The sequence below is a fragment of the Oncorhynchus keta genome, chromosome 10 (genome assembly GCF_023373465.1).
Source record: "Oncorhynchus keta strain PuntledgeMale-10-30-2019 chromosome 10, Oket_V2, whole genome shotgun sequence".
In the NCBI taxonomy this organism is placed as follows: Eukaryota; Metazoa; Chordata; class Actinopteri; order Salmoniformes; family Salmonidae; genus Oncorhynchus; species Oncorhynchus keta.
The window spans coordinates 46664453-46686047 of record NC_068430.1 but is presented as its reverse complement, the minus strand read 5'-3'; the positions used below and the strand labels follow the sequence as shown (position 1 = coordinate 46686047).

Below are 21595 nucleotides of genomic sequence, written 5' to 3'. Positions count from 1 at the left end.
ATGCTAAAATCAAACTTGGGGGGCCAGAGCAACGAACAGTTTTGACTGGGCAGGAAGACCTGTGGTAGGGAGGCAGCACCAGAGATAATGATATATTTGTAATTTTAGATAATGACTCACATGTAAAGCTGTACCCATCACTGCGTGGAGAGAGAGAGTTTGGTCCTGAGCTCACTCTGTAGTCACAGCTCACCTCCTTACGCCTCACTGACCGTAGACGACTGATCAGATCACTATGTTTTGGAGTGAATTGACAGAACTGCTCTCCGGATGCTGAGGTGGCTTTTCTCTTCTTGATCGGTGCTGTGAAGGATGGCTGACTCTCCTCTCCAACATACAGGTTACAGGTGGTGTCAGGACTTAAGGATCCATGAATCAAACAGATGATGGTGAAGTCCTTATCTAAATGGACTGTAATGTCTGGTTTTGGATCTGTTGGGAAAGGACAGAGACTCATTTTTGCATCACTCTATTAGAATGTAATGGATATGTCACAAGTGACACTTACTAAACTAGAGCCTGCCATTCTCTTTATATTACGTATCAGCATGTCTTATTTGATATCATTCCTATTTATGAGTGCCATTTTAATTTATCTTTATTTAACTAGGCAAGTCAGTTAAGAACAAATTCTTATTTTCAATGACGGCCTAGGAACAGTGGGTAAACTGCCTGTTCAGTGGCAGACAGACAGATTTGTACATTGTCAGCTGGGTGATTTGAACTTGCAACCTTTCGGTTACTAGTCCAACGCTCTAATCACAAGGCTACCCTGCCACCCCTGCAGTGGTGCTGTGTGCTGTGTGTTTACAACGATTGCCTTTCTCTTAATTCCTTAACATTCTCACATGTGAAATCAAATTGAATCAAATTGAATCGCATGGACAATTTTGCTTGCTTGTTTGGTGTGCAGTCATTCCACAGATGTCCCTTTCCCTGCTCGGGAGGAAGAGCCGAACCCTGTTCGGGTAGAGCCAAACTAATCCTGCTCGGGTAGAAACGAATGAACAAACCCTGCTCGGAAGGACCCGAATGAACATTGGCCACCGATCGGGAAGCAACTGCTGTGTCCCCTTAAAAGATTTAGATGCACTATTGTAAAGTGGCTGTTCCACTGGATGTCATAAGGTGAATGCACCAATTTGTAAGTCGCTCTGGATAAGAGCGTCTGCTAAATGACTTGAATGTAAAATGTAAATGTGTTAGTTTGGCCCGTTGCTTCAAGTTAGCCTACAGCCCTAAATCCCAGCCTATTTATACATTTCTAATAGGACCGTAGTGATACTGTGTATTACTGAGTTTATAAAGAACATTTGATTGTACTTGTAACCTTTGATTGTACTTTTGCCTCTCTGTGGTTGTTTGCCGTGGGATCTTAGAACTCTACTTTTGACATTTACACTTCAAATATTTATTGTCTTCACAACAACTATTTTGAAATGACATTGGATGAGATTGTGACTTAAACAGAATCATTCAAGACAATCTGAATATAACATGTCTTACAAAGAATAGTAAGAGAGACAGAACCACTGTGCATCGATGGATAGCAAGTTTCTACTGTGTAAAAACATCTCAGTTTGATCTCAGCAGATGAACTATGACCTGCCAATGAGAGCAGCTCAGTCCCCGTGAGTGACTTTGTACAGGGTGAGTGTTTAGGATTTTTTAAACCACCTACTTACCCAGAACAGTGACTGAGACAGGGTCACTAAAAGGAGATGTGTGAGACTTCCATACAGTGTAGTAACACGTCACTTTGACCACAGCTGGAAATGTTGGACCAGACCTCTTGAGCAGCTCAGTTCCTGTTATTGTCTGAGTACACAATGAGTCTGAAAGATTCTTCCCCACCTCTATGTTGAAGTAACAGTGAGACACAGGCAGAGATGGAGGAGTCTCACAACTCAGCTGAACTGATTCTGTTTCTCTGATGACTGTAGAACTCACTGTCAGCTGGGGAATGTCTGTGAGAATAGGGGAATTAAGCATTTAGCATTTAGTGGTTTTGACAGACTAATCCCTCCTTGTTATTTCAGGCTTAAGGATCTTGAGTCAATTACTTTATGCAGCGACAGTATGGGAAATTAAGGAGATATAATATATTGCTGGATTGTTTCACGTAATAGATTATGACAACACACAGTATGATAATATATCCCAAGAGGAACATGGTAATGATGGCACAACAGTACATTGTTTACAACCATTCAAATAGTCTTCTTACCCTGAATTGTGACTGTTGAAGGCTCACTGTGTATGGATCTAAACTGTGAACCATTAGCACTGTACTGACATTGGATTTTGACCTCAGCTGGTGAACTCTGACCTGTCCACCTCACCAGTAGTCTTCCTGGGAGTGTCTGTTGACAGGGTGATGGAAGGGTGAATTCCACTTGCCCAGTCATTTGAAAGTAACACTCAGAGACAGATGGAGGAGTCTGACAGTTCAGCTGAACTGAGTCTCTCTCTTTGATGACTGCAGGAATCACTGTTAGACTGGGCTGATGAAGATCTGTGAGATCAGTGGGATGATGGAGTGTCTTTTAATTGAATTATACATTCATTTTCAATGTTTAACTACTCATACAGATAATGTACAACTTAATAGTATATGAGTTTGAAAGAGAAAACAATTCAGACACTGTTGTCTATTTAAGCAATAAATAATGAGAGCCCGTGCCAGGAACAGCCCTTAGGAGAGAGTTATCACACAAGAATCCTCGGCTTTGATGGACATTTTGCTTTTGTAAAACGGTTTCCAACTTTTAAATAAAGATTAAGGACATGTCTTTCATTCAAGACGTATTATTGTTCTGACTAAATGTGTTTTATTTACATCCTTTCACCAGGACATATGCACATTTTGGAACGTTGCTAAATGGGCACAGCCAAACAACGGAAGTGATGGATTTCTTTCTGAACAGAACTGTCCCAGAGCTTGGGGAGGTGTGTCTGCGCTTGTGCTGCAGCGGCAGGTGCACAAGACAAAACTTTACCAGCATCACACATATCGGTGAATCACTGTGACATATGAAATACAAGTGATAGTGTAATCAATCTGTAATAACTACGTAAAAAAGTAACAAACGTGTTAATTTATTATTTGACGTACAGTCATATCTAGGTCCTGATTGGTCAACAAGCTGATTTGACGCATCAAACAGTGTTATTTCACGTGTATTTTTTGGAAATGCAACGACCCAAATGGAGTTCCATACTTTTACAGATGCACAATCGAGAGCATCCTGTCGGGCTGTACGGCAACTGCTCTGCCCCCAACTGTAAAGTTCTCCAGAGGGTAGTGAGGTCTGCACAACGCATCACCGGGGGCAAACTACCTGCCTTCCAGGACACCTATACCACCCTATGTCACAGGAAGGCCATAAAGATCATCAAAGACAACAACCACCCGAACCACTGCCTGTTCACCCCCCTATCATCCAGAAGGCGAGGTCAGTACAGGTGCATCAAAGCAGGGACCGAGAGACTGAAAACAGCTTCTATCTCAAGGCCATCAGACTGTTAAACAGCCACCACTAACATTGAGTGGCTGCTGCCAACATACTGACTCAACTCCAGCCACTTTAATAATGGAAAATTGATGTAAAAAATGTATCACTCGCCACTTTAAACAATGCCACTTAATATAATGTTTACATACCCTACATTACTCATCTCATATGTATATACTGTACTCGATACCATCTACTGCATCTTGCCTATGCCGTTCTGTACCATCAGTCATTCATATAGCTTTATGTACATATTCTTTATCCCTTTACACTTGTGTGTATAAGGTAGTAGTTTTGGAATTGTTAGTTAGATTACTCGTTGGTTATTACTGCATTGTCGGAACTAGAAGCACAAGCATTTCGCTCCACTCACATTAACATCTGCTAACTTTGTCTATGTGACAAAAAAAATTGATACTTTCCAGTGCACGACACACTGACGTCACGTACAGATGCGCGTGACTCTTGGCTGCAGTTAGAAAGCCACGCCATCTGCTCACATTCAACATAGCCTAGATTTACATTTTTATTATTCTAAACAAAATAACTTTTGGGGGCTCTCCTACGCTTACAATGATGTGTTGATTCTTGCTTGAACAGTCACTAAGATTATATTTTGGTTGTGATTTATGTAAAACAACTATTTTGGGGTGCATCAAGTTGTTAGCCAGAATGCTAAACACTCACTGACATGGCCATAGGCTGCAGCCAAAGATAGCCAAAGAGACATTTTACCGGTTGATGTTGAAGTTATTTTTAAGTATAATGCATTTGATTTACAATGATGACACAAACATTATATTAAGCAGGACTTTCGTACGACCCTTAAATTCCAATTATAATCCAAAAGTAGTGTGAAATTCACTCATGTGCAACATGTAAATAGAGGCTTTATTTTGTTGGCGTTCCGTTCTGTCACCATAGTGGATTGAGCAGTCAAATGGAATGGTGAATAGACCATTTTTGTGTGTTTGTAAACGTTGCCGCACGAGGGCAATGGGAGCAACGTTTGCAAACACAAAAAATTGTCTATTTTACTATTCCATTTGACTGCTCAATCTACTATCTCAATAGCCCAGCCAGGCAATTTATTATCTTGATCTCCACTGTAAAAAGCATTTAGATATTATATCCCATGTATTTTAGACTGGCATTTGGTTTTCAATAGCGGAGATTTGTATTCATCTTGCTGTCTGTCTCATTCCACAGGGATGCTGACCCATGTTGACTCCAATCCTTCCCACAGTTGTGTCAAGTTGGCAGGATGTCCTTAGGGTGGTGGACCATTCTTGATACACACAGGAAACTGTTGAGCGTGAAAAACCCAGCACTGATGCAGTTCTGGCACCTTCTACCATACCCTGTTCAAAGGCACTTAAATATTGTGTCTTGCCCTTTCCCCCTCTGAATAGCACACATACACAATCCATGTCTTTAAACTGTCTCCTCCCCTTCATCTATTTACTGATTTAAGTGGCTTTAACAAGTGACATCAATAAGGGATCATAGCTTTCATCTGGATTTGCCTGATCAGTCTATGCCATGTTATGTTTTGTATACAGCAGCTCATGGAAGGATGAAATCGTATGGATGAATTCATCAAAATAACGTTTTTATTGAAAATATGTCAACCATTATTTGAATATTTTGGTAATCCGTTGTTTTGTCTGGTAGTCCAAAAAGTTACATATTGCAGCTTTAAATTCATAATAATGATACTGACCTTTGGCTTTGAGGTACTGGAAGGTATCTAGACATAACAAAATGGGTCATTATCATGCTCTTTTTGCCATTATGAAAAATAAGAAAACATGAGATGGAATCACTTTACACAAGCTGGCGAAGCAGAACAGTCTGTATTGCATTCACAGCCATGTTATTAAGCAGTGGTCATTCTTATCTGTACAAAATGTAAAATAATCACTAGGATGATCAATGGAATAAGACACACGTATTATAACCATAACATGTTGAAATATTAAGAGTTCCTAAAGTAAAAGACTAAAAGAGGGGAAAGAAGAATGGAATAACCTGCAGCACAAGCATGATGGAATGGAGAAATAACTCACCGAAAAGGAGGATGAGCAAAAACAGACGACCAGCCATATCAGGGATGAACAATGTCATTTTTTAGACAGCTACATACATACTGTTAGTCTGACTTCACAGAAGATGGTGGCAGTGACTGGGACAAAGATGAAATGTTTCAATAGAAAAGCAGATGTGGAGCTTGTTCACAGGAAAACCACAGATGTCTCATATGACAACTGTGGGCTAATGTCATGTTGCAGAGGACAAGGAGGCTGAACATTCAGAATAATTTATCGGTTATGATTTTTAGGTTCTAAAGCTTCCTGTCTTCAACCAATTGTATTTTGTATCACTATTGCAGGCAATTCCATTTCAAAACCAACAAACTAACTTGTCTTTCGGAGAAAAATATTTACATTCGACTTTTTGTTTAAAGTTTTTAACAGCTGTACAATGTTTAACTACAAAAACCCTGCAAGGGTTTTCATATTTCATTTGTTTGGTGAGTCACGTTTAATAATATGCCAGAGCAGTGACGGTAAACTGATAAACCCAGTAAAGGAAAGGAAAGGATGGAAGGAAGGAACGGAGGAGAGAAGAAAAAGCGAGTTCACACTACTCGGACTGATCAGTTAACCTTTACTGCTCTGTCTGGTACCTACATTTCAGCGCCAGTTCAGATAAACCGCGTGCTTTGCTTGAAGTGTGTAACACAACAAAATGTGGAAAACGTCAAGGGGTGTGAAGACCTTCTGAAGGCATTGTATGTTTTACCATTTAGTTATAAAAGCACTTTATCTATATAGACCCCACATTTGGCAGGGTAGCCTAGTGGTTAGAGCGTTGGACTAGTAACCGGAAGGTTGCAAATGCTGTGTTAAATATTTGGACAAACTCATTTATGGTGTATTCAGGTAGTCAAACATTTAATATTTTGGTCCTATATTCTTTGCACCCAATAAATACATCAAGCTTGTGACTCAACAAACTTGTTGGATGCATTTGCAGTTTGTTTTGGTTGTGCTTTAGATTATGTTTTGCCCAATAGGAAATTAATTATATCCAACCGCTATGGAAGGAGGTATCTCACAGTCAACATAATGTACATAATTACAGTAGATTTAACATTTACTAGGGGGAAGAAATAAGACAAATGCTCAAAGGGGAATATGCACCGGACCCCTCCGAAATAAAAAATATTTAAAAAGTAACAGATATTATGGATAGACATGTAACAGAAACCAGTTAATCAACTTATTTACACTAACTGGATGTGTGATAAACCAAGGATGTCGTGTGGGAAAGAATGTATTTGTGTGAGATGTGTGAGACAGATACAGAAAGCCAGAGGTGTAGTTTCAGTGTGTCTGCAGACTGTACAACCCATCCGGCTGGGCTGAGGTTGCTGGTCTGTCGGGGATTGAGCTGTATACATGGTACATATCAAACTAGAGGAAAGAAACAGATTCACTTGAGGGCTTCGAATCTACATTACAGTAAATGTAATTCATAAGGGAAATTTTATGAGGATGTAACACCAATCTTAAACTGAAAGTCATAAAAAACAGTGAGAGAGACTTTAAAAAAGTTTTTTTAACCTTTATTTAACTAGGCAAGTCAGTTAAGAACAAATTCTTATTTACTGCCTACACCGGCCAAACCCGGACAATTGTATGCCGCCCTATGGGACTCCCAATCACGGCCTGCTGTGAAACAGCCTGGATTTGAACCAGGGTGTCTGTTGTGACGCCTCTAGCACTGAGATGCAGTGCCACTCGGGAGCCACTAAAGTGTTGTCAGAAGTGAGAGAGAGAGAGAGATAATTTTATCCTCTAGTCAGTCTGTCTGTGAAAACAATGCTACATATAATAATATAACAATATAATACAATGAATTGTACAACGATATATCTATACTCCATGCAATTATTTGTGCAGTACTTACATGTTTATTTGCAAATGCCTGTGAATCCACATCAACGGGACCTGCACATCACAGAGAAAGACAATTCCATGAGTAATAGGTTGTGTATGTATGTATGAGTGTGTGTTTGAGGGGGATCATGTGTATTTCACATGTCGACATTGCATGTGTGTTATTTAGTCAAGTTTGACCTATTGCGTTACTAACAGCCAAACAGAAGAAGTGCAAGTAACAAGGCTTGATGTCATTTCACACTTCTCCTCATGTCTCAAACCCCCCTGAAGATCTACAGCTCTATTCTCACGATGCTCTGACACATTCATTTCTGTTTTAAGTGTCATATATGCGTTTTGATAAGGTTGATATGGTTAGGCCCAAAGTTTAAGCATGTACAGTAGCTGTGCACGTGCAGATGGTTCTGAGTTCTGAGGGACAAACCTGAGGGCATGAATGCGTACAGTACATAAGTCATCTGAGAATCGATTCCAGCATCTCCTGAATCAACCTGTAAGTGGAGAGAGGGAGAAGAGACTTTTTATCCTCCAGTCGTAACAAACTGTCTTTCTATTCTATTCTCTAACTCGAGAAATGAACTGCACCCTCCTTTGTATCACAGGAAGTGTTTGTGGGTTTTGAGGTCTACACATGTCCAATGCAAGATGTAGGTTATTTGATCAAAAATAGTTTATAAGACTAAAAACTCTACCTACTTAGGAACACATTTACAAGGTTTAACATTAATTAATGTATTAAGAAATTATTTCTTCGGATAAACATCTTATTTGATAATTAATAGCCATATAAATCTGTAAATAAATACAGCTGTTAATTTGATACTTTGAACATTCATATGTTGAAGCACTACTAATGTAACATTAAGGTCTTGATCCTCAGATCAGACAGTCAGAGGATGCTGGTGAGCGGAGTTATATGAGGACGGGCTCATTGTAATTGTTGAAATGGAATTAATGGAATGGAGTCAAACACGTAGTTTCAATGTGTTTGATTTATTTGACTCTGTTCCATTAATTCCATTCCAGCCATTAAAATGATCCTGTCCTCCTATAACTCATCCCACCAGCCTCCTCTGTCAGAGGAGTACATGTGTACAGATTCCACTGTAATGTAGAATAATCACCATGACTCCGCTGCTCACCGCTCCCACAGACACCAAATCATCTACAACAGAAACACAATGAAAATGGGATTACAGTGTTTGTACATGCGTGTATATAGTTCTATAAGTCGTATGTTACATTTACATTACATTTAAGTCATTTAGCAGATGCTCTTATCCAGAGCGACTTACAAATTGGTGCATTCACCTTATGACCTCCAGTGGAACAGCCACTTTACAATAGTGCATCTAAATCTTTTAAGGGGGAGAAGGATTACTTTATCCTATCCTAGGAATATGTGTGTATGTTTGATGTATTTTGTTTTGGAACATACATTGTCTGTGATCATCCTGTCTGGCTGTAGGTCTGTACAACATAAAAGTATATAAGAAGGTTGTGGTAAGAATATCTCATCATGGACAATACAGAACTAAAGGTTGATACAATCTGAATCATATTCACAAGGGAATTCTTACCTCAGAGAATTGGTTTTCTCTGAAAAACAAATGCAGTTAAATTAATTAAATTGAATATAGTCTAACCTATACAATATGATCAAAATGAGTAAATGTTGAAATGATTTGTTTTGCAGAATCAAATGTACTCACTGGTCCTCCTGCAGAAACAGACAGCTGTCAATCCTACCAGGAACACGCCCACTCCAGAAGCCACACCCAATGCTGCCTGCCATAATTGCCCCACTATTTGGTGACATGATGACATCACGAGAGGTCATTAGTTCTTGTTCTTCTAAGAAAATGTACACAGCTCTGCTTTCATGTGTGAGAAAAGACAGCTAGAAAAGGATTCTTACCCAGAATGCTTTCTTGACTGTTTGATTCCACTTCACTTTCTGTGGAGCTTTGACCTCCTGGTCACATGCAAGAGAGAAGGACAGTTAACAAAGAGAAGGACAGAGTTATGTAAATATTTCTAAGGAGACAAATTGTTTGATTAATTCTAAAGCTTTGACTGAATTTACATTTGGCTATATTTGCAAAATTGGTCTATGCTTTAATAGACAAAAATATTTCAGTTGGACTCGCTGGGGTGTCAGTGGTCAAAGTACAGCAAACAGTCAACCCTGATGCAAAGCAAATCATTGGATCTGATTATACGAAAATACATCTAAATGGGTTGATTTTAATCAATCGAATATCAACCTCTTTTTGTAATGAGACAAATTTGCGATATCAAAACATGGAGAAGATAAAGCTACTCTATTTGTTTTACTTATATTTGCTAACTAGATAAAGATGATTGGGAGAACTGATGAAGGATTCACTGCCCTGCTAGGAGTCAAAGGGGAGGTCAAACCTGGTGAGAAGACATTACTCATATTACACAAGAACAAATGAAAGTTAATGTAATATCTAAGGTCTTTCGATAAGCATGAAGAGAGAAGTACACTACACATTACCTACAAATCAGATGGACTAAAAGTGGTTAAAAATCTGGACTGAAATTACAAGCAGCTATGAATACATCTATTAGTTAACCAGTCAGAGCTTTAGTGAATGAATGTGAACAAAGATATTGTATTTGCAAACTAAGTTCAAATTGGAAGATCTACTTACTGGTAGTTGGTGTCAGTGTGGTGTCTGGGGTAAAGGTACAAGTAACAGTTGAAACGAGTGGGAAGCAATATGATCACACAAGAATAAGGTTTTACATTCACATTTGGGTCAATTAATTTTACAGGCCCGTAATCTAAACCTTTGACTGTATAATTACTATTTGCAGAGGTGGTCATTTAGAGGCCCATAGCATTTTATTAATGATTGTATTAATGATCATCATGGTGTTGTTGGCCTTTTGAAATACCTTCATGACTTGTCTATTCAAAGTGGGAAAAGTAGGACTATAAAATCACTACTGACAGATTGCTTCCTGCCCTGGTAGATTATATTTCTCCTCATTATAGAGATAGATAATCCAATTCATAAGGTGAACACAAGGCTTATAATCAGGACAGATAAGGTGTTGATTGTTGTTGACAGCTTCTTAGAATAAAGTCACCATGTTATCTAACAGCGTATAGATACGAGATACGATCTAAACACTCGACTAGATGAACACAGACATTATAATACTTGTGCTGATTATCCCAGACGTTGGTGTTGAGGCTTGTGTCATAATATCTATAGAACAGCTTAATTATCTAACAGAACAGCTTCATTTACACATTAACACAACTATTCTTATTGCTGAAACTTGTGTTTGCTTTAAAAATAAAAGCAGTGACACACTATAAAAGCACAAATGTGTAGTCTACCTGCTATAGAAGGTGTCTGTATAGTTGTTGGATCGCTGATGTGAACTCCCACCAGATCTAAAATCAGTTGGGATTGAAATGTGGTATTTAGTTTGTTGGTCAGAATTAATATAGTCATACTAAGAAGATGCTAAAATCAAACTGAGTCAGATCATGAAGACCTGCAGCACTGATATATTTGTTTAGATAATGACTCACGTGTAAAGCTGTACCCATCACTGCGTGGAGAGAGAGAGTTTGGTCCTGAGCTCAATCTGTAGTCACAGCTCACCTCCTTACGCCTCACTGACTGTAGACAACTGATCAGATCACTATGTTTTGGGATGAATTGACAGAACTGCTGTCCGGATGCTGAGATGGCTTTCCGGCTTTCCGGATGCTGAGATGACTTGATCGGTGCTGTGAAGGATGGCTGACTCTCCTCTCCAACATACAGGTTACAGGTGGTGTCAGGACTGACGGATCCAGGAATCAAACAGATGATGTTGAAGTCCTCATCAAATTTGATTGTAATGTCTGGTTTTGGATCTGTTAGGAAAGGACAGAGATTCCTTTTTGCATCACTCTTTGAATGTAATGTGTATGTCACAAGTGACACTCTTACTAAACTAGAGCCTGCCATTCTCTTTATATTACGTATCAGCATGTCTTATTTGATATCATTCCTATTTATGAGTGCCATTTAATCTTGTGTGCTGTGCATTTACAACGATTGCCTTTCACTTACTTCCTTACATTCTCACGGGTGAATCAAATTGATTTGCATGGACTATTTTGCTTGCTTGTATGGTGTGCTGTGATTCCAAAAATGAACACAGACTAAACTGACATTGAGATGATTCTCTATCACCTTCTCCCTCCCTAAACAAATTGCTAAACACTCCCCAGAACTAGAGTTAAAAAGGAACTGAACCAGGGACATCTCGACCGACTTGCTTCTCGTTTCCGCTGGTCGCCTGCTGTGGGAAAGACACAAATCACAAAGCTCTTTATAACACTACTAAAGGAAAGTGCTTGTTTCGAACGCGTGTGTGACCCCAATTGTTGGCCAGTACATGCTCTAATTGTATGTTTTCTGTCCCCCACAACTACAGACACGGGGGACACGCTTGACGCCGCTACACCCAACTCTAATACACAGCCAGGCCGGTGCAGAGTGAGGGACAGAAGGCGACCTACCACTGAACACCAAACCAGCAATTGACTACCAGACCAGCCATCGACTAACGATCCCTGCTCAGCAGGAAGAGCCGAACCCTGTTCGGGTAGAGCCGAACTAATCCTGCTCGGGGAAAACCGAACAAACAAACCCTGCTCGGGAAGGACCAGAATGAACATTGGCCACCAATCGGGAGTCAACCGCTGTGTTAGTTTGTCCCGTTGCTTCTAGTTAGCCTACAACCCTAAATCCCAGACTATTTACATGTTTCTAATAGTTTATAAAGAACCTTTGATTGTACTTTGGCCTCTCTGTGGTTGTTTGCGTGGGATCTAAGAACTCTACTTTTGACATAAACATTTCAAATATTCTAGGGATTTAATGTCTTCACAACAAACATTTTGAAATGACATTGGATGAGATTGTGATTTAAACAGAATCATTTAAGACAATCTGAATAATAATTTCTTACCAAGAATAGTAAGAGAGACAGAACCACTGTGCGTCGATGTATAGTAAGTTTCTACTGTGTAAAAACATCTCAGTGATCTCAACAGATGAACTTTGACCTGCCCACGAGAGCAGCTCAGTCCCTGTGAGTGACCTCGTACAGGGTGAGGGTTTAGGTAACACTGAGACACAGAACCAGATGGAGGAGTCTGACAGCTCAGCCGAACTGAGTCTCTCTCTGATGACTGTAGAACTGACTGTCAGTTTGAACGTTTTTAAAAAACATTACAGATAATCCATACATACTAACAGTATGGAAAATACATTAATAAAATATTCAACTATGTCAGCATTTATGTTTGTACAAAGTACAGTAAATCCTATCATTATGTGAAATGAAGACGTTTAGGAAATACGACAGAAGATCTCATTTTCAGAACGAGCATAATTAATACGGTATAACAGTGAAGTGTATCATTGTTTATACCACCTACTTACCCAGAACAGTGACTGAGACAGGGTCACTAAAAGGAGATGTGTGAGACTTCCATACAGTGTAGTAACACGTCACTTTGACCACAGCTGGAAATGTTGGACCAGACCTCTTGTGCAGCTCAGTTCCTGTTATTGTCTGAGTACACAATGAGTCTGGAAGATTCTTCCCCCCCTCTATGTTGAAGTAACAGTGAGACACAGGGAGAGATGGAGGAGTCTCACAACTCAGCTGAACTGATTCTGTCTCTCTGATGACTGTAGAATTCACTGTCAGCTGAGGAAGGTCTGTGAGAATAGGGGAATTAAGCATTTAGCATTTTGTGGTTTTGAGAAATTTACTGACAGACTAATCCCTCCTTGTTATTTCAGACTTAAGGATCTTGAGTCAATATCTTTATGCAGCGACAGTATGGGAAATTAAGGAGATATAATATATTGCTTGATTGCTTTATGTAATAGATTATGACAACACACCGTATGATAACATATCCCAAGAGGAATATGGTAATGATGGCACATCAGTACATAGTTTACAACCATTCAAATAGTCTTCTTACCCGTAATTGTGACTGTTGAAGGCTCACTGTATATGGATCTAAACTGTGAACCTGTAGCACTGTACTGACATTGTATTTTGACCTCAGCTGGTGAACTCTGACCTGTCCACCTCACCAGTAGTGTTCCTGTGAGTGTCTGTTGACAGGGTGATGGAAGGGTGAATTCTACTTTCCCCTCTATTTTGAAGTAACACTCAGAGACAGATGGAGGAGTCTGACAGTTCAGCTGAACTGTGTCTCTCTCTTTGATGACTGCAGGAATCACTGTTAGACTGGGCTGAGGAAGATCTGTGAGATCAGAGAGATGGAGTGTCTTTTTTAATTGAATTATAAATTCATTTTCAATGTTTAACGACTCATACAGATAATGTACCACGTAATATTATGAGTTTGAAAGAGAAAAACAATTCAGACACTGCAATAAATAAACAATGAGAGCCCGTGCCAGGAACAGCCCTTAGGAGGGAGTTATCACACAATAATCCTCGGCTTCGATGGACATTTGGCATTTGTAAAACGGTTGCCAACATTTAAACAAAAGATGAAGGACATGTCTTTCATTAAAGACGTAGTATTGTTCTGAGTAAATGTGTTTTATTTTCATCCTTCCACCAGGACATATGCTCATTTTGGAACGTTGCTAAATGGGCACAGCCAAACAACGGAAGTGATGGATTTCTTTCTGACCAGAACTGTCCCAGAGCTTGGGGAGGTGTGTCTGCGCTTGTGCTGCAGCGGCAGGTGCACAAGACAAAACTTTACCAGCATCACACATATCGGTGAATCACTGTGACATATGAAATACAGTGATAGTGTAATCAATCTGTAATAACTACATAAAAAAGTAACAAACGTGTGAAATGATTATGTGATGTACAGTCATATCCAGGTCCTGATTGGTCAACAAGCTGATTTGACCCTTCAAATATTGTTATTTGATGCTTCAAACAGTGATATTTCACGTGTATCTTTATTGAAATGCAATGACCAAAATGACGTTCCATACTTTCCAGTGAACGACACACTGACATCACATACAGATGCGCGTGACTCTTGGCTGCAGTAAGAAAACCACTCCATCTGCGCCCATTCAACATAGCCTACGTTTTTATTAGTTCGAAACAAAATAACTTTTGGGGGGCTCTCCTACCCTGACAATGATGTTTTGATTCTTGCTTGAACAGTCGCTAAAATTATATTCTGTTGTGATCTTTGTAAAATAACTATTTTGGATGCAGCAAGTTGTTAGCTAGAATGCTAAACACTCACTGACATGGCCATAGGATGTAGCAAAAGAGACATTTTACTGGTTGAAGTATGTTATTTTGAAGTATAATGCAGTTGATTCGCGATGATGACACAAACATTATATTAAGCAGGTCATTCATACGAGCCTTAAACTCCAATTTCAATCCAAAAGTAGTGTGAGATGCACTCTTATGCAACATTTAAATAGAGGCTTTTTTTTGTTGGCGTCTAGAAAAACTCCCCCATGTTCTGTCACCATAGTGGATATTTTTTGTCTTTGCAAACGTTGCCGCAGGAGGGCAGCAACACTTGCAAACACAAAAAAATGGTCTATTCACTATTCCATTTGACTGCTCAATCTAATATCTCATCAGCCCAGCCAGGCAATTTATAAACTTGATCTCTACTGTAAAAAGCATTTAGATATTATATCCCATTTATTTTAGACTGGCATTTGTTTTTCAACAGTGTAGATTTGTATTCACCTTGCTGTCTGTCTCCGACATTTGCAACATTGTTTCAATATTGAATTTTGATCATCTCCAGCTGTCACATAGTAATGAACGAATGTGTCGGGATGAGAGAGTCTGGCAGCTTTTCTTAGCCAGTCAAAATCATGAAAGAGTATCATTTTTATGGATATATTCAAAGAAATGCCAATAGAAAAACACGAAATGCAGCTAGTTTACTGTCATTCCAGCTTCAGTTGGAAGTGGTGTAGCTCCACTGAATAATGTCCTGGAGAGAGAGCACATTTTCTATGCCAGGCGAAACCTCGCATCGAGTCATAAGCTCATTGTTATGGATGTATCCCCCTAGAAAATATATAGAAAACAGCTTAAAGAAATGCAAATACAGCTTCTTTGCTGTTATTCTGGCTGCACTGTTTGACGTGACAGTGTTAACAGTGTTAGCAAGCAAGCAAGGAATAAGAACGTTGACAGCCGTCATGGATCGACCAGCTGCCTTGGGTACCAACCCTAGATTTGTGTCAGGATTACACTGAATATACCAAACAGTCGGGGCATGGATTTAACAATGTGTCGAAAGCATTCCACAGGGGTGATGACCAATTGTGACTTCAATCCTTCCCACAGTTGTGTCAAGTTGGCAGGATGTCCTTAGGGTGGTGGACCATTCTTGATACACACAGGAAACTGTTGAGTGTGAAAAACCCAGCACTGATGCAGTTCTGGCACCTTCTACCATACCCTGTTCAAAGGCACTTAAATATTGTGTCTTGCCCTTTCCCCCTCTGAATAGCACACATACACAATCCATATCTTTAACCTGTCTCCTCCCCTTCATCTATTTACTGATTTAAGTGACTTTAACAAGTGACTTTCACCTGGATTTTCCTGGTCAGTCTATGTCATGTTGATGTTTTGTATACCCAGTGTATACAGCATCTCGTGGAAGGATGAAATCGTATGAATAAGTTAATCAAAATAACGTTATTATTGAAAATATGTTAATCATTATTTGAATTTTTTGGTAACCCGTTGTTTTGTCTGGTAGCCCAAAAGGTTACATATTGCAGCTTTAAATTTATAATAATAATACTGACCTTTGGCTTTGAGGTACTGGAAGGTATCTAGACATAACAAAATGGGTCATTATCATGCTCTTTTTGCCATTATGAAAAATAAGAAAACATGAGATGGGAACACTTTACACAAGCTGGCGAAGCAGAACAGTCTGTAATGCATTCACAGCCATGTTATCAAGCAGTGGTCATTCCTATCTGTACAAAATGTAAAATAATGACAGAGAAATATAAACCAATAGGATGATCAATGGAATAAGACACACTCATTATAACCATAACATGTTGAAATATTAAGAGTTCCTAAAGTAAAAGACTAAAAGAGGGGAAAGAATAATGGAATATCCTGTAGCACAAACAGATGGGAGGAAAAATAACTCACCGAAAAGGAGGATGAGCAAAAACAGACGACCAGCCATATCAGGGATGAACAATGTCATTTTTTAGACAGCTACATACATACTGTTAGTCTGACTTCACAGAAGATGGTGGCAGTGACTGGGACAAAGATTAACTGTTGTTTCAACAGAAATGCAGATGTAGAGCTTGTTCACAGGAAAACCACAGATGTCTCATATGGCAACTATGGGATAATGTCATGTTGCAGAGGACAAGGAGGCTGAACATTCAGAATCATGTATCAGTAATTATGTTTAGGTTCTAAAGCGGTCTGTCTTTAACAGATGTTATTTTGTATCATTATTGCCGATAATTTGATTTTTTAAACCAACAAACTAACTTGTCTTTCTGAGAAAAATATTTATCTTCAACTTTTTAACACCTGCACAAAGTTTAACTGCAAAACCCTGCATTTGTGGTTGAGAGTTTTAGAATCTCTAAAATGTAGAAGGGTTTTCATATTTCATTTATGTTTGGTGAGTCATGTTTAATAATACGCCAGAGCAGTGAAGGTAAACTGATAAGCGCAGTAAAGGAAAGGTAGGGTGGAAGGAAGGAACGGAGGAGAGAAGAAAAAGCAAGTTCACACTACTCGGACTGATCAGTTGACCTTGAATGCTCTGACTGGTACCTAAATGTCAGCGCCTGTTCAGATAAACCGCGTGCTTTGCTGCAGTGTTGCTTGAAGTGCATAACATTGAACGTGTGTAGGCTGAGAATGCAGTTACTGTTTTTAAACTAACGTTTTTATGTAGCCTAACTTTGAGATGAACCGTTTGATCATGCCACCTAAAGAAAAAGCAGCAGGCTCCGAAGAAGTAACTTCACTTTCTGACGTGCCCAAAAAATATGAAAAATTGTCAGGAAAAGCTAATTCAGGTTTGTAAAACCATGTGCGGTTTAGGCCAGTTTGAGTAGCCTAATTTTACGGTTATTAGGTTAGATTACGGTCGATACATTTGTCAATTTCATTGTTAGAAACCAGCAAAGCACCTGCTGTGGCACGAAAAACTCTTCATCCACCCACGATGGTGTTGGTTAAAGAAGCGTTGAAGGAGTTGGACTCTCAAAAAGGGGTCTCCTCACAGGCCATTCACGGCTACGCAACAGAGAAATAATAATCCGTGGACCTGGTGAGGTTGAAGTACATTACATGCAAGACCCTGAAAAAAGGAATCGAGGGCGGGGTATTGGTGAGGACATCAACTCGATAGCAAACGGCGAAATCTTCTTAAAGTAAATGCCCAATGTTTCCAGATTTCTATGAAATATGACCTATAATTTACAATATGAGTGAAATGGTTTTCCTTCCCAAAAATTGTAATTGAGTATGTTAATGTTGTAACTACCCATCCCGGATCCGGGAGCGTAATCATCAACTGCCACTATTAGCATAACGCAACGGACATAAATATTACTAGAAAATATTCATATTCATGAAATCACAAGTGAAATATATTGAAACACAGCTTAGCCTTTTGGTAATCACCCTGTCATCTCGGATTTTGAAAATATGCTTTACAGCCAAAGCAAGACAAGCATTTGTGTAAGTTTATCGATAGCCTAGCATAACATTATGCCTAGCTAGCAGCAGGCAACGTGGTCACGAAAATCAGGAAAGCAATCAAATTAAATTGTTTACCTTTGATGAGCTTCAGATGTTTTCACTCACAAGACTCCCAGTTAGATAGCAAATGTTCCTTTTTTCCAAAAATATTATTTTTGTAGCTGAAATAACTCCGTTAGTTCTTCACTTTGGCTGAGAACTCGACCGGAAATTGCGACCGGAAATTGTGTTCACGACAAAGCCGAAAAAATATTACAAATTAGCTCCACAATATCAACAGAAACATGTCAAATGTTGTTTATAATCAATCCTCAAGGTGTTTTTCAAATATCTATTCGATAATATAGCAACCGGAACAGATGGCTTCTTAGTAGGAAAGAGAAACAATGGCCGCATTTGTCCCTCATGCACAAAACACTCTGAGAGACTCCAGCTGACCACTGATGCAATGTTGACGTTCAGGCTAATTTTTCAAAATAAAAGCCTGAAACTATGTATTGTGACACTAGACACATTAGGGAAGCCATAGAAAAAGGAATCTGGTTGATATCTCATTCACTGCTCAATAAGGACGCATAGGAACGCAGAGGTTTCTAAATAAGAGTCACTTCCTGATTAGATTTTTCTCAGGCTTTCGCCTGCAATATCAGTTCTGTTATACTCACAGCTGTCAATTATATGCATATTCTAGCATCTTGTCCTGACGAAATAGCCCGTTTACTTTGGGTACGTTAGTTTTCCAAAAATGAAAATAGTGCCCCCTAGATTCAAGAGGTTAAAAAAGCTTTCCTGTTTGAATTGTGTTTTTTATTTATATATTACTACATTGGGCAATTAAATACAATTTCCAGTGGCACACTGACTCACGTAATGATGAAGTCACCATATGCTACTACTCACGGTGATGGCCAATGCGCTCCTCTTGGCAATAGCCTATCTCAGGATGAGCTACTTTGAAAAAATAGTGCTGCTAGTTTAACAGTATAACTTTAGACCGTCCCCTCGCCCATACCCGGGCGCGAACCAGGGACCCTCTGCACACATCAACAACAGTCACCCACGAAGCATCGTTACCCACCGCTCCACAAAAGCCGCAGCCCTTGCAGAGCAAGGGGAACTACTACTTTAAGAGCAAGTGACATCACTCAAAATGCCAGGATAAGAAGTTCCAAAAAAATCTATGTATTATGTCTATGGCCACAACACAACAAGCTGTACATTTGGCATGCATGCTGCCCAAATTGCAGCCTTCCAGACTGTAGGCAACCAGTAACTACCAAAATAAAGGAAACAATTGAGTAAATGAGGGACAAAGTTTATGGTGTGTATGGGGTGTGTTTTCCTGCCACTGTTTAGGTAAATTTGTAGAATTTATGCCAAGGCGCATTGAAGCTGTTCTTGCAGCTGGTGGAGGACAAACACCCTTTTTAAGACACTTTGTTGGCATTTTCTTTATTTTGGCCATTACCTGCATATGCTGGTTATTACATTTAATCCAGTTATTTTTTAGAAACTATTGATCCTCTCCTCTGTAGCTAAATATGTTCTCTGGTGTATTTTGAACGTTGAGAACAGGTTATCTTGGTTGGTTATAGAATAAGTAATTTGTTTTTTTGCCCAGCCCCTGACTCACATAATTGACCAGTCACATTTAGTTATTATGCAGAAAGCAGAAGGTGAAACATTGAGGCAAGTGTGGTTTCAGTTATGTTCTGACTATTGGCATTGTTCAAGTGGTTTTGGTGTATCGGGCCATTTTTATATATACAGTGGGCTCCAAAATTGCTGGTAATGCACAAACAATGCTTAAACAAATAGAAATAATACAATTATAGAGATAAATTCAAAATACCAACATGATAAATACTGTGCTTTATTAATGTTTCAATGGAAGCAACCAAAATAATTTGATTTAATTAAAAATCAATGTCATCCAAATCAAGGTCTCACAATTAATGGCACCCTTAAAGATTATTGTAAATAACATCTACCAAAATTAAACCACAAATTAAATTCCACTTATTTAAGTCTTAAGGAACTATATTGAGCCATTACATCACTTCCTGTTTCACTAGGGTATAAAAATGAGGTAACACACATGCAATTTCCCGCTGTCATCCAACACCATGAAGAAAACAAAAGAACTAGCAGTTCAAAAGAAACAGATGGTCATAGACCTCCAGAAATCTGGTAATGGCTACAAGAAGATCCACAAACGATTGAATATGCCAGAGCACTGTCAGGGCAATTATTAGAAAATTCAAAAGATATGGAACAGTTGAAAACCTCACGGGTAGAGGACACAAATACATTTTGCCCCCCAGGATAGGGAGGAGGATGGTGAGAGAAGCAACAAAATCCCCAAGAATCACTGTGATTCTTCCAGGCCTTGGTGGCGTTTTGGGGTCACCAGGTTTCAAAAAGCACCATCATTTACATTTACATTACATTTATCGCTCTGGATAAGAGCGTCTGCTAAATGACTTAAATGTAAATGTAAATTTAAGTCATTTAGCAGACGCTCTTATCCAGAGCGACTTACAAATTGGTGCATTCACCTTATGACATCCAGTGGAACAGCCACTTTACAATAGTGCATCTAAATATTTTAAGGGGGTGAGAAGGATTACTTTATCCTATCCTAGGTATTCCTTAAAGAGGTGAGGTTTCAGGTGTCTCCGGAAGGTGGTGATTGACTCCGCTGTCCTGGCGTCGTGAGGGAGTGTGTTCCACCATTGGGGAGCCAGAGCAGCGAACAGTTTTGACTGGGCTGAGCGGGAACTGTACTTCCTCAGTGGTAGGGAGGCGAGCAGGCCAGAGGTGGATGAACGCAGTGCCCTTGTTTGGGTGTAGGGCCTGATCAGAGCCTGGAGGTACTGAGGTGCCGTTCCCCCTCACAGCTCCGTAGGCAAGCACCATGGTCTTGTAGCGGATGCGAGCTTCAACTGGAAGCCAGTGGAGAGAGCGGAGGAGCGGGGTGACGTGAGAGAACTTGGGAAGGTTGAACACCAGACGGGCTGCGGCGTTCTGGATGAGTTGTAGGGGTTTAATGGCACAGGCAGGGAGCCCAGCCAACAGCGAGTTGCAGTAATCCAGACGGGAGATGACAAGTGCCTGGATTAGGACCTGCGCCGCTTCCTGTGTGAGGCAGGGTCGTACTCTGCGGATGTTGTAGAGCATGAACCTACAGGAACGGGCCACCGCCTTGATGTTAGTTGAGAACGACAGGGTGTTGTCCAGGATCACGCCAAGGTTCTTAGCGCTCTGGGAGGAGGACACAATGGAGTTGTCAACCGTGATGGCGAGATCATG

At 39.7% G+C, this 21595-nt stretch overlaps 2 protein-coding genes and 1 long non-coding RNA gene across 6 annotated transcripts in view; 1 reads left to right on the top strand and 2 right to left on the bottom strand.

Annotated features, from left to right (window-relative positions):
- The window catches only part of LOC118372821 (uncharacterized), a 68915-nt gene extending 63177 nt beyond the window's left edge, over nucleotides 1-5738 (bottom strand). For both annotated transcript variants that reach the window (XM_052527195.1, XM_052527196.1), the window contains exons 1-5: nucleotides 5585-5738; nucleotides 5239-5265; nucleotides 2228-2515; nucleotides 1686-1967; nucleotides 121-432 (exon numbers count right to left, since the gene is read on the bottom strand). In XM_052527195.1, the coding sequence (XP_052383155.1) occupies nucleotides 121-432; nucleotides 1686-1967; nucleotides 2228-2515; nucleotides 5239-5265; nucleotides 5585-5642 (967 nt within the window). In that variant the 5' untranslated portion in view covers nucleotides 5643-5738. The remainder of the gene's footprint in view (nucleotides 1-120; nucleotides 433-1685; nucleotides 1968-2227; nucleotides 2516-5238; nucleotides 5266-5584) is intronic.
- LOC127932228 (uncharacterized) lies at nucleotides 268-12321 on the top strand. The gene is made up of 2 exons (XR_008144637.1): nucleotides 268-347; nucleotides 11306-12321. It is a non-coding gene; the product is annotated as an uncharacterized LOC127932228 (long non-coding RNA).
- Nucleotides 7155-16847, bottom strand: LOC118383533 (uncharacterized). Of its 3 annotated transcripts, XM_052527200.1 has the most exons (15): nucleotides 16700-16847; nucleotides 16339-16365; nucleotides 13524-13811; nucleotides 12970-13251; nucleotides 11061-11390; nucleotides 10863-10919; nucleotides 10165-10188; nucleotides 9402-9458; nucleotides 9196-9288; nucleotides 9064-9082; nucleotides 8922-8953; nucleotides 8608-8648; nucleotides 7908-7974; nucleotides 7491-7531; nucleotides 7155-7331 (listed from the first exon to the last, which is right to left on the bottom strand). In XM_052527200.1, the coding sequence occupies exons 1-15, from the start codon at nucleotides 16755-16757 to the stop codon at nucleotides 7299-7301; spliced, it is 1449 nt and encodes a 482-aa protein (XP_052383160.1). In that variant the 5' UTR covers nucleotides 16758-16847; the 3' UTR covers nucleotides 7155-7298. The 3 variants fall into 3 exon arrangements, 2 of the variants coding, with proteins under 2 accessions (XP_052383160.1, XP_052383161.1); XR_008144635.1 differs by lacking the exons at nucleotides 7155-7331; nucleotides 7491-7531 and adding an exon at nucleotides 8779-8841 and having other exon boundaries at nucleotides 7911-7974; XM_052527201.1 differs by lacking the exons at nucleotides 7155-7331; nucleotides 7491-7531; nucleotides 7908-7974; nucleotides 8608-8648 and adding an exon at nucleotides 8658-8841.
- Nucleotides 16848-21595: the final 4748 nt, after the last annotated feature.